This window comes from Neomonachus schauinslandi, chromosome 2 (assembly GCF_002201575.2).
Source record: "Neomonachus schauinslandi chromosome 2, ASM220157v2, whole genome shotgun sequence".
NCBI classification, from domain to species: Eukaryota; Metazoa; Chordata; class Mammalia; order Carnivora; family Phocidae; genus Neomonachus; species Neomonachus schauinslandi.
Genome location: NC_058404.1, coordinates 113,317,494 through 113,330,624, shown reverse-complemented (window position 1 = coordinate 113,330,624; position 13,131 = coordinate 113,317,494). Strand labels below are relative to the sequence as shown.

The 13,131-nt window shown below is 39.0% G+C and overlaps 1 protein-coding gene across 3 annotated transcripts in view; it reads left to right on the top strand.

Moving 5' to 3' along the window:
* EGF (epidermal growth factor) overlaps window positions 1-13,131 on the top strand; it is a 100,899-nt gene that overhangs the window by 70,159 nt on the left and 17,609 nt on the right. For all 3 annotated transcript variants that reach the window (XM_021684487.1, XM_021684488.1, XM_021684486.1), the window contains 5 exons: window positions 3,041-3,208; window positions 3,898-4,047; window positions 7,343-7,453; window positions 12,163-12,279; window positions 12,974-13,096. In XM_021684487.1, coding sequence (XP_021540162.1) covers window positions 3,041-3,208; window positions 3,898-4,047; window positions 7,343-7,453; window positions 12,163-12,279; window positions 12,974-13,096 — 669 coding nt within the window. The remainder of the gene's footprint in view (window positions 1-3,040; window positions 3,209-3,897; window positions 4,048-7,342; window positions 7,454-12,162; window positions 12,280-12,973; window positions 13,097-13,131) is intronic.

Here is a 13,131-nt window from a genome sequence, read left to right as displayed (position 1 = left end):
TTTAGAGGAGATGAATTTCTAGATTTGTATTATACATTGAATAGGTCATAAGTATAATTGAAAATTTTACATACTTCTAAGATTCCTTAAAAAATTAAAGGTATACTTTATAATAAGTCATAAGCTTATGTAAGAACATAGACTTTATTCATCCATGCACTTAACAGATATTTATTGAATCATCTTGGGAAGTGGAGATACAGTAGAGAGTAAAACAAAAATGGTTCCTGTGAGGTCATGGAGTCTGGGGGTAGGGGTGTATGTTATTAAAAAAATATATCACCCAAATAAATGGGAAATTATAGCTTTGATATATGAAGGCATAAAGGGATTTGAAAATTCCTAACCAGAATGTAAAGATACCATATGCTAAACCAAAAAGTATAACAGATACTTTGTGAATAATTTCTGTGCTGCCGTAATCTGTGACTAATACAACTTCCTATTAAAAGCCATTATTGATGGACTTTGGGGAGGGTATGTGTTGTAATGAGCACTGGGTATTATATAAGACTGATGAATCACAGACTTGTACCCCTGAAACAAATAATACATTATATGTTAATTAATTGAATTTAAATTTAAAAAAACCCATTATCAGATACTTGTTAGAAGATTTAAGTGACCATTTCCATCATTACAGTGCCATCTACTGGCATAGAGAGGTGGCTTCTCAGCTGCTCACTGGGTTTTCAATGTAAAGATTGAAGGATTCATTCATTCATTTCTTTTTTTTTTTTTTTTTTTTGCGAGACTGCGTGCACGGTAGGGACAGGGGAGGGGCAGAGGGCAGAGGGAGAGCGAGAGAGAGAATTTTAAGCAGGCTTCGGGCTCAGTGTGGAGACTGACACAGGGCTCGATATCATGACTCTGAGATCATGGCTTGAAGTGAAATCGAGAGCTGGGTACATTACTGACTGAGCCACCCAGGTGCCCCTGAGGAATTCATTCTTCATTTAACATTCAACTGTGGCTCTTCTATTTAAAAAAATAAGGAAGATTATGTCTAGTGTGAGGTATTTGTTGAAAAACTATAGCTAATTCTCAATATTAAAAATAAGAAAAAGGGCGCCTGGGTGGCTCAGTCGTTAAGCGTCTGCCTTCGGCTCAGGTCATGATCCCGGGGTCCTGGGATCGAGTCCCACATCGGGCTCCTTGCTCGGCAGGAAGCCTGCTTCTCCCTCTCCCACTCCCCCTGCTTGTGTTCCTGCTCTCACTGTCTCTCTCTCTCTGTCAAATAAATAAATAAAAATCTTTAAAAAAAAAAAAATAAGAAAAAAAAATTTTTAAAAGATTTTATTTATTTATTTGACAGAGAGAGAATGAGAGAGAGCACATGAGAGGGGGGAGGGTCAGAGGGAGAAGCAGACTCCCTGCCGAGCAGGGAGCCCGATGCGGGACTCGATCCAGGAACCCCAGGATCACGACCTGAGCCGAAGGCAGTCGCTTAACCAACTGAGCCACCCAGGCGCCCGAAAAATAATTTTTTTTAAAGATTAAAAGAAAACATAGCTAATTCTGACACATGCTACAACATGGGTGAACCCTGGGGACATTATGGTGAGTGAAATAAGCCAGTCACAAAAGACAAGTACCATATGATTCTATCTACTTGAAGTATCTAGAATAGTCACATTCATAGAAAAAGTAGAATGATGTTTGCCAGTGACTAAAAGGGGTGGGAAACGGGAAGTTGTGGTTTAATGGATATTAGAGTTTCCGTTTTGCAAGATAAAAGAGTTCTGGAAATTGGCTGTACAACAAAGTGAATGTACTTAGCACTACTAAAATGTACGCTTAGGTTAAGATGATACGTTAGATGTTTTTTGCCATAACAACAACAACAAAAACCTTATAGCTATATAAAAAAATTTCCTTGCTGCATTTATGGCTTTAACTGGGAACAAAAGGCTAGAGACTAAAATGTATTTTAATGGCCCTGGTCAATAATGATGGATGGAGACTCGTTGTCACCAGAACAAGTCATTTGAGTTTGCTGCCAGAAGAGGGAGATAGTCATTCTAATCCACCAAATCCATTGCTCATTTGCAAAAAAACTGGCCTGGGAAATGTGACTGGACATGATTAAAGCTTCCAAATTTGGGGCTCCCTAGCTTTAGCCTCTAGCCCCTTGAGATAGTGTATTCCAGCATTTCCCTGCTTACTATAAATACTTGAATATCTTATCAGGGCAGTTGCAGGGGTGTGTAGGGGTGGGTTAGTGGAGGTGGGGTCAGAAGAGCCCACTTAGGGGTTGATAGGCGCCATGAAAATGGAGGCAGTAGATAATAAATGACTTTTAAACAGCTTGGCTAATAAGGGAAGGAAAAAGACAAAAGGAAGCTAGAGGGGCCTGGGAGATGAGGATATTAATCAGCTAAGAGAAGGCAGCTAGTAGAATGAAGAGAGTGAAGATGTAAAAGAAAGGGGTGATTGACAGAACAAGGTGCAAGAGAAGGCAGGAAGAATGAGACCAGAAGTACAGGCCAAAGCACTAATACTAGATAACAGGAGAGATAAGGAGGTGGGGGTCCGATGCAGGGAAATGTGTTGCTGGAGATGGGAATTTAAGGAGACTACTATTTAGTTACTTCAAATTGTTAAAGATCCTTACAACGACCTGTGAATTTAGTCTACTACTTACTGTTGCCACTCAGAAGACAAGGAACTTAATGCAAAGAGAGGTAAAAGAACTCACTGAAGTTTAGTCTATAGTGACAGAATCACCAAACACAGAAACATTGCCGCCCTGGCCTCCTCCTTCTTGATACTCTGTCAGTCAGCCCACATTCTCCCACTCCCCAAATGCTGTGTGACAGTGTGAGGACCTCATACCCCGCGGTTCCCATTCTAAAAGGAGGTTCCCTCATCATCTGGGTCTCCTTGCTGCAGGCAAAAGTAGGGGCATGTATCTTGCTTAGCAGCTCTATTAAAAGAATGCTTTAGTGTGGGAATTGTGTGAGCATGTTGTAAGCCTTGTTCTTTTAAGAATATTCATGGCAAAGACAAGATGTATGTAATGGATTTAAACTGCTTCCAGGGCACCCATTTGCTGTGGCTGTGTTTGAGGATCATGTGTGGTTCTCGGATTGGACAATGCCATCGGTAATAAGGGTGAACAAGAGGACTGGCAAAAATCGGGTACGTCTCCGAGGCAGCATGCTGAAGCCTTCATCACTGGTTGTAGTTCATCCATTGGCAAAACCAGGTACACTGGACATGTCACACAGTGTTTCTTTGGCTGGCATCTGTAACTATTTTAACTGATAGGAGAGGAGGAGGGGGATATTGCAATTCTCACTAATTTGGGTAGATATTAAGATTTCCTGAGATTTGGATTGGGTTTAAATTGAGACAATCTGATAGTGAATTTGGGCTTTATCTCTCCATTCTCATGTTGACTTCTCCTGACCAGCTTCTACTTAAATTGTTCCTTTTCAAGGAGTCTTGGGTTAAAGTCACTGAGGGTGAGGATGAGGGATGGGGGCGATTTAGACAGCTGCAGTAGAAGCTTCTATCTCTACTGGGGCCTTTCCCTAAGCCCCCCATCCCCCAGAGTGCCTGTGAGTGAGCATCATTCAGTGTCCTATAATAACTTCCTTCTGAATTGCCCTTTGTCAGTTTGACTAGATTATGAGTCAGGAAATAGGGATCACATCTGCCTAAAGAGCTTCTTACCAAAGTACTGGCTATACTCAATAAATACTCACAAGGTAATAACATTCTGAGCTGATCTTAGAACTGGCTCCATTAGGAACTCTTCTGAAATAGCTCTTGATATAGGCTCCATTTAGATATGCTGAGTTTCTCCCCCCAAAGGCTGTACCCTGTGACTTGTATCAATGGCACTTTTTTGATCTCCAAGCCCATCTGTGAATGTACCTTTCTCCCCCCAAGGAGCACAGCCCTGCTTACATCAAAATGGAGGCTGTGAACATATTTGCCAAGAAAGGTTTGGAACTGCTCAGTGTTTGTGTCGTGAAGGTTTTGTGAAAGCCCCAGATGGGAAAACGTGTCTGGCTCTGAATGGTCACCAGATACCGGCAGGTAAGATGATAAATTGTATGGCTAAAGTATCTTATTTTGGCTCAGGAATATAGTTATACATCAATCTCTATGCTTTTGCTCATGTTTAATATTTTGTATTATTAAAAGCTTCCCTGCTTTGGGGCACCTGGGTGGCTCAGTCAGTTAAGCGTCTGACTCTTGGTTTCAGCTCAGGTCATGATCCCAGGGTTGTGAGATGGAGCCCTGCATCAGGCTCTGTGCTAGACGTGGAGCCTGCTTAAAGATTCCCTCTCTCCCTCTGCACCACTGCCCCCCCAAAAGCTTCCCTGCTTTTAGGGATGCCAAGTATTTTTGTTTTGTTTGTTTTTCTCCTCTGATGTGTTTGGGCTCCTTATTAAAGACTAAATTCAATTGACCTCTTCTAGTTATAAAATTAACAAACAAAAGATAATATCCAAAATGTTGAGTTCCAGTCCTCCAGCCCCCCATTTACAGTGGAGTGGCCCAAACTTGGAAAAAATATGCCAGCATTTTACCACCCCAGATAATGTTCAGAGACATTTTGTTTAGGCATTTTATGGCCTCAATTTTAGCGTAGTCATATACAATCCTTCTACTACATAACTGGTCTTAATATGAAAAACAAAGTCCTTTATAGTAAATAACTTTAGGATAGTAAATAACTGTAGGGAATGTGGCCTGAGAAGGCTTATGATCCATGTTTAAAAAACTAAATATGACTTTGAGGAAGAGGAAGGAAGAAGAAATCAAATGTGTTGTGTAACCAGTAGTGCTGATTTGCTTCCCTTGAATATGTATGCAAGCAATGAAGGAGTCATTGGATTCATCTCTTGATATCTTCATACCAAAAAGAATTTAAATGTTATTAAAGATTTTTTTTTAATTCGTTTATCTAGTAGGCATGGTATAAGTTAGGTGATAGATTAGCAGCAAACAAGTGGGTTGATTATCCATGGACCAGAACTGGTGATTTTGGATTTTCAGAATTTTCTATTGATTGTTGCTTTAGAAAAAGAGTTCTCAATATTTTTGGTTTTAGGACCCCTTTACACTCTTGTTTTAAAAGATTTATTTATTTATCTTAGAGAGAGAGAGTGTGTGCGCCTCCCCACTGAGCACAGAGCCTGACACTGGGGCTCAGGGCCACAACCCTGAGATCATGACCTGAGCCAAAATCAAGAGTTGGACACCAGGTGTCACCCAAGGACCCCTTTTCACTCCTAAACATAATTGAAAACCCCAAAGAGCTTTTGCTAATGTGGGTTATATCTATCAATATTTATAATATTAGAAATTAAAACTAAAAGTTTAAAAAATATATCTATTAAACTTACAATAATATTCCAATATGTATGAGCAGAACATATTTTTAGGGAAATAAATAAAATAACGATTTTTTTTTTAAAGATTTTATTTATTTATTTGAGAGAGAGAGAATGAGAGACAGAGAGCATGAGAGGGAGGAGGGTCAGAGGGAGAAGCAGACTCCCTGCCAAGCAGGGAGCCCGATGCGGGACTCGATCCCGGGACTCCAGGATCATGACCTGAGCCGAAGGCAGTCGCTTAACCAACTGAGCCACCCAGGCGCCCAAAATAATGATTTTCTAAAACAAAAATATATAGTGAGCATAATGGCACTGTTTTGCATTTATATCCTAATGTCTGGCTTAATATAGGGCAGCTGGATTCTCATATCTGCTTCTATGTTAAATCTGTTGCTGTGTTGTTTTGGTTGAAGCCTACGAAGAAAATCTGACCTCACATAGACATGGATTTGGAAAAGAGAGGATTGATCATTTAATAGCCTTTTCAGATGACTTTTTTGTATATCTTCTTTTGATACCATGGCAGAACTGGAAAGGTCATTCTTAAACCATAGTTGCAGTGTGGAATCTGAAGCCGTATCAATAAACTTTTTGTAACCGGCGATGTTAAAATCCAGTGGTCTGTTTTGTACTTTGAGTGGCTCTTTTACCAATGCATGATTTTGTGGCATTATGTTGGTCATTTGGAAATACGGATTGGCTGAGTTGTGTGTATCTTCCAAGCGTCACACACACTTACAAGTCACATTCATTAATTGTTACCATCAAACTCATTAGACAGGTCTTTGAGTTTTGGGATTTTCATCAAGCTCAGGGTAGTGGAGAAAATTTTTCAGAATTCTACTTTTCACTTGAAAGCTGAACTTTTATCATTGGCAATAAGTACTGTCAATTCTTTTTCTTGAAACGACAGACTCACCTCATTTTTGAAAAAACGCTTGCCAAATTTCCAAGTGTTAATAACATCCCTTGTCAGTCAGCCTTTCAAGTAAAAATTATGTTCAATGAAAAAAGAGGCTAGTTTCAGTTTGCAACTCGAAGAGTACGCAAGTGCTTTTCCTCCAGACGACCAGACGTCCATCATAACTTCAGAATGTACCCAGAGTGTTTTATATATACTTTCCATTTAATTATATAGAATATTAAAGAGCCAAGTATTCCATGGTTGAGGTTTTAAAAAATTAGTATCTTACCGCTTCATCATGGTTCTTCTTAAGTGAGACAGGATTTGTGTGTGTGTGTGTGTGTGAGAGAGAGAGAGAGAGAGAATGTGTGCGGCGAAGAACATGACTTTAGTTGAGCTTGGTACCATTGCCTTAATTCATGCTGAGATGCCAGCAGTCTTACATAATGTCTAATGTCCCATGTATTTGCATTTTGCGAAAATAGTTTTGACCTTATGGACTCGGTGCAATGGGAGCCCCGGGGGTCCATGGACCACACTTAGAGAACACACTTAGTGTTTTAGGGGATCCATTTTTCCCATGTACTGGGGAATTGCATAGGTCCCATACCTATGTTAAATTATGGCTTGTTTATGCCCTTCCACATTTCTAAATACAGGCAAAATAAGGCTAAAATAAGTATTAAAGCAGCCTAAAGGAGAAGGAGTGTATATGGAAGGCAGGTTGGGGAGATCATCTTATTAATTTGTCCTTAGTGATGGTGGGCTGTGACTGTGAGTTGATTATGTCCATAAGGATTTTAGTATTCTACTCTTATTGTTTTTGCCAGTACCTAAAAGAGTCCTGTCTTTTTGCCCTCTGGCTCCCCCGACCCTCAACCATCAAGTGCGCTGAGTGATGCTTGGAGGGTATGGTATAGCAGGCAAGATTTTCTAAGTCATCAGGACACTGCTAGTTTCCCTGAATGCTCTTACTGTAAGAGTAAGTCTAAACTTAAAACCAGCAAACAGCCATAAATATAAATTAAATCAAACTTTCTTGATCATAAAAGGTACAGTAACTGTAACTTCTGCCCTTCACTAGGTAGTGAAGCAGATCAAGTAATGCCATTGGATGTCTTATCCAGGAATAGAGGATTTGAAGATAACATTACAGAATCTCAGCATTTGCTAGTGGCTGAAATCATGGTATCAGGTATGAATAAGGAGTTCAATATAGCTTTGGTTCCAACAATTTCCATCCTACCAGTTAGAATCCTGAATTAGCTCTCTAACTTTGGCTAAGTGTACACAAACCTAGTGAAGCCAAACTTTGGACTCAAACTTTGGTCCTTCTTCTTTTCTGAACCTTGTGCCTGAGGAAGATGATTCCATGTTAGACTGGACATGAACTTTACTCATTGAGCGTCTTTGAACTGAAACTTTTTGGAAGAAATCTAACTTAGAAACAAAGGTGAAAAATAAGACAGAACAGATTTGAGTGTGTCCCCATCCATACCTAGTAATTTTGATATTTAGCCCATCTAGCTATATACTTCCATTAGGGTGAAAAGTAGATAGTAACTGATAAGCAAATATAGGTTGGTTGCTTCAGCTGCTCCAGAGTTTACAAACAGCAAATGTTAGAATTGTGTTCTTCTATATTGCACATTTATCACCAAGATGCTAAATAATTTTTCAGTATTTAACAACTTCAGGGAGCCTAGTTCTTTTATACTCTATATTCAAACTGGGCTTCACTCAGCCCTAGAACCTCTGTAAACCTCACCCCTTCTTCACTGCTCTCTACTTGTAATCAGTGCAGATCTACTTTGAAACCTTTTATTTATTTATATTTCTAAGATTTTATTTTAACAAAGTATCTGTGGCTAAAAATAAGTTTGAAGTCTCCACATTAAGACCTTAGATACACTGAAAGTGCTCATCCAACTTTTGTGGTCTACAGACTACTTTGTTTGTGTATAAGACCCTGGAGACCGCTTACCTCTCCCTGTAAGAACTTATCCATACAGCGGTGCCTGGGTGGCTCAGTTGGTTAAGCGTCCAACTCTTGATTGCAGCTCAGGTCATGGTCTTAGTGTTGTGAGATCGAGCCCTGCATCAGGCTCCCCAGTGGGTGTGGAACTTGCTTAAGACTCTCTCTCTCTCTCTTTTGGCCCCTCTTCCCTCCCTCTCTCTAAAAAAAAAAAGAACTTATCAGTATGATTTTTTTATAAAATACACAGAGGTGGATATTTTTGGTAATAATAATTTGTATGGAGCTTTAGAGTTTACCAGGCACTTTACCCTCTAATTTGATTCTTTTTTTTTTTTTTTTTTTTAAGATTTTTTTTTTTTATTGGGGGGGGTGGGGGGGGGCACAGAGGGAGAGGAGAGAGAATCTCAAGCAGACTCCCTGCTGAGCACGGAGCCCACCATGGGTCTCGATCTCACAACTCCAAGATCATGACCTGAACCAAAATCAAGAGTCGGAAGCTTAACCGACTGAGCCACCCAGGCGCCCCTCTAGTATTTTTTAAAGCACATAATATATATATATATAATACATATATATGTATAAGTTCTAATTTTATTCTTATCACAATCCATCACTTTACAGATTTGAAAACTGAGACTAAGATATATTAAGGTAATGAGTTTACCAAAAATTTTTGAAAATTATGACCAAATAATTAATTCATGTCAAGAGAAAGTCTAGAAAACAGCACACTAAGAATATTACTCATTTAGTGATTATTTAATAATTTTCTACATGCTGTGCTAAGCACTAGGGATATGATGATGAGCCAAATATAGCCCTGTTCTCCAAGGTCACCATCTGGTGTAGAGACAAATAAATGATAGAATAAAACAGTATAAATAAATATTAGCAGTATTGAAAACCATTTAAAAGTTGCTAAGGATCCCTGAAGGTTCCCAGAGCATAATTTGAAAGACTCATGTTTGGGAGATTCAAAGACCAAGATAATGACAGATAGTAAACTGACACATGGGTGGGATAGGGGAGTGATGAGAAGGCCAAAGATTTGGAATACATATACTGTATAATAGGCTGTGTTTGGCTTCATACGTGAGACTTTATCTTGTGCAGAATAGATGAAATTGACTGTCTTTGTGAAAACTGCCTCATCCTTCCACATCTGAATTGGGTTCTATTTTGTCTTAGTCTATAAAGTTTTAGTTCTACTCATGTTAAGCTAAGGGGTCATATTTATATTTTGTAGTGAGATTTCATTTAAATAAAGTGTCTATGCTAAAAAGAATTTGAAAACTCTATAATAGATTTTAGGTTAGGATCAATATATTCTTATTCCCCAAAGACATACAGACTGCTATGTAGCAAGTAGATCTATATACAACAAGACAAATTCAATCATAAAAAGGTTTCATTGTCAAGTTTACTAAAATAACGAGTTCTTCTAAATTCATGAATAAAATTTAAAATTCTTAACATGGCCTGCTGGATGCTAGCTGAACTAGTCCTTACACACCTCACCAGCCTCAGTGTGTGCCTTTCTGTGCTCGACTTTTTTTTTTTTAAAGATTTTTATTTATTTGACAGAGAGAGAGAGAGTACAAGCAGGGGGAGGGGCAGGCAGAGGGAGAGGGAAAAGCAGGCTCCTTGCTCAGCAGGGAGCCCAATGTGGGGCTCGATCCCAGGACCCTGGGATCATGACCTGAGCTGAAGGCAGATGCTTAACCATCTGAGCCACGCAGGCACCCCTCTGTCCTCAACTTTCTTTTTTTTTCTCTCTCTTTTTTTTTAAAGATCTTATTTATTTGAGAGAGAGAATGAGAGACAGCACAAGAGGGAAGAGGGTCAGAGGGAGAAGCAGACCCCCCGCTGAGCAGGGAGCCCTATGGGGGACTCGATCCCGGGACTCCAGGGTCATGACCTGAGCCGAAGGCAGTCGCTTAACCAACTGAGCCACCCAGGCGCCCTGTCCTCAACTTTCTATGGCCGGCTTCACTTACACTGGCCTTGTCTGTAACAGACAGATGCTGTGTTCTCAGCCCACAGTGCTCTTTCTAAACCCTTTCAAGTCCTGTGTATCCTTCAGATCTCAGCTTCAGATCTCACGCAGAAAGCTTTTCCTAGTCCCCTAAGCAGGTGAGATGAGAGTTATTTCAGCTCTCTTAGAACCTGGGGCTGTTTCTTGAGAGTGCTTATCTTACCTGTACTTCAGTAACTAATTGTACAAGAAAGCAGAGACCCTGTCTGTGTTCTCCATCACTGTATTTTCAGCTCTCATGTAACAGGTACTTTTAAAAATTAATTTTCGTAGTTTAACTAATAGGCCCAAGAGTCTTTTCTAGTGTGATAAGGCTAATTCTGATTCAGACTGTCACAATACTCTTCTTTATCACCCGTATTTACATATGTATAAAATTTATTATTCTCAAGTCTTTTTTTTTAAATCACTTTTTTCCCCAAGTCCTTACAATTATCATGTGAAGTAGACTGGACAAAAAGTGTCACCCATATTTTGGAGAAGAGGGATGTGAAGCCCAGGCACTCATTCCTTCCAGAGCTAACTTGTGGAAGAAAGAACTTTGGCTATAGCCCATCTCCCACCCCCCAATGGCATATCCATTGCTTTTCATTATGCAAAAGCTGCCTTGGGGTTTGCAAGTTACCAAATAAATCCTGAATCATATTCTAATTTAAGGCAATTCTGCAAGTGATTTAAAATGTCTTGGGTAATTGGATCTTGTCCACTATATACTGAACAAGCCTTGTGACTTGAGAGCTAGTCTTCCAAATAAATGCCAGATCAAATGGATAATTGCTTTAGTCTGAACTTATCCATCTTGAAGAGTCATGAGTGACAGGAGGTGACCAAGCAAGAATGAAGGGCATGTGTTCCCACAAGAGAAATCTCACACAAATAGCTAAGCAAATCAAATGCAATTACCCAATGTCTGCATTCACATGGAACCTGAATCCTACTTAGATCATCTAACTTTCTTTAATTTATGGGCAAGTTTAGAAGGCTCTTTTACCTCTTCTGTACTCAGATGAGCAAACTTACCAGTGAATAGAGAGATGATAGTTTATATCCTGCTGTGGTATGTCAGATCCCCCCAACTGCAACTGTGGCATTTGGAGAATGATTATATATATAAGTAGTCAAAAGAAAAAAAAAAAAAAGAACTTGCTCATGTTTATGGCTCAACATGCAGCTCTGTCCCCTGGGGGATTTGCATTTCAATGGAGTATGAAATGAAATGATCCATTTACAGCATTTAGTTTATATGGTTCATGACTTTGTAAAAGTGCCTTGAGGTTTGCAAGTCACTGCATAAATCTTGACAATAAACATACATTGTGACATACATATTCTCATATATATGAGACATAATTTTAGTACATTGACAATAAATCTTTTTATTATATCTTGTATTATTGTAATAAATTCTTATTTATTGTGTCTCTGCCATGTTGGTACACAGACCTACTTGTTAAATATTAGTCTGTGTCTTTTGGGGAGATAAGAATATATTGACCCCTATCATAAGTCATAATGGTTGAGAATTCTCAAATAAACAATAAAAGATTTGATATTTGAGTCCATTTACTCCTGGAAATTTTATAGTTCAAGTTTGCTTTAAAAAAGCAAATGCTTTTTAAAAAATCATAAACAAGTTCACACAGGGCTCTTTGAACACCAATAGTTCTTTAAGACTAAAGATTTACTGAAAGCATGTAAATGGGAGCATATAGCTTATGGACCTTTTAATATAGATATAGCTTACAGGTCAACTAATTGTTTCTCTTTGGAGGTTAGGCTGTCCCAGAACTCGGGAAGAAAGTACTGGAATATTCTGTAGAACCCAAAACATTCAAGCCCATTTTCCCCCTAAGGTCTGCAAATAATCTGATGGGGTTCTCGCTGTTTGCAGATGCTGATGACTGTGGTCCTGTGGGATGCAGTACACGGGCTCAGTGTGTTTCAGAGGGAGAAAATGCCACATGTCAGTGTTTGAAAGGATTTACTGGGGATGGAAAACTATGTTTTGGTAAGAGCAAAGGCCAATACACATATCTGGAAAATAGTGAACCAGAAACATTCTTTCAGATAATACTGATTCAAAAGCTCCAGAGGATTTATGTAATCAGCAGGATGGAATAAATTATTTGATATTAGTTAAAAAGACAAAGGATGGCATATATAGAGTATATGAAACATATAGTATGTTGTTCTATTACAGTGAGTTTGTATTAGAATTATATAATATATGCAGTTGCTATTAAGGAGAAAATTTTATAATTGGCTTCAGAAACATGAATTTGAGTTTGAGTCAAATTTATAAATTCACCAATTACAATAAAAACACAACTTTCCCCCCTAAAACCTGAGGTCATAAGTTTTAGTTTAATAAATAGATTGTACTGGGATAGATTCCATTTTATATTGAATGCCTTGAAATTTTAAGTTAGTGGTTACTGTAAAAATCTCAGTTTTTATGGTCTGAAACTCTGGCACAATCTGATTTATTTACACATACTTAGCTAAGCAGACACCTAAGCAATCTGTAAAAATTGATTCGGAAATGAACTTTATGACCAAGATGCAGAGTCTGCATTACATTTGCAAACAGTATCTGTGAGTGGCTGAATGATGATATGTCAGCTTATACTTATTTTTTCCTACGATTCTCATTTATGCCAGGATTGTCTACACATTTCACTAGTTCATCGTTTTGCCCACAGATATGGATGAATGTGAGACGGGCATCACAATTTGCCCTCCCACCTCCAAGTGTGTCAATACTGAAGGTGGCTATGTCTGCCGGTGCTTGGAAGGCTACCGAGGTGATGGAATTCACTGTCTTGGTAAGAGAGCGTGTGTGCCTAGGGAGGGGCCTCAG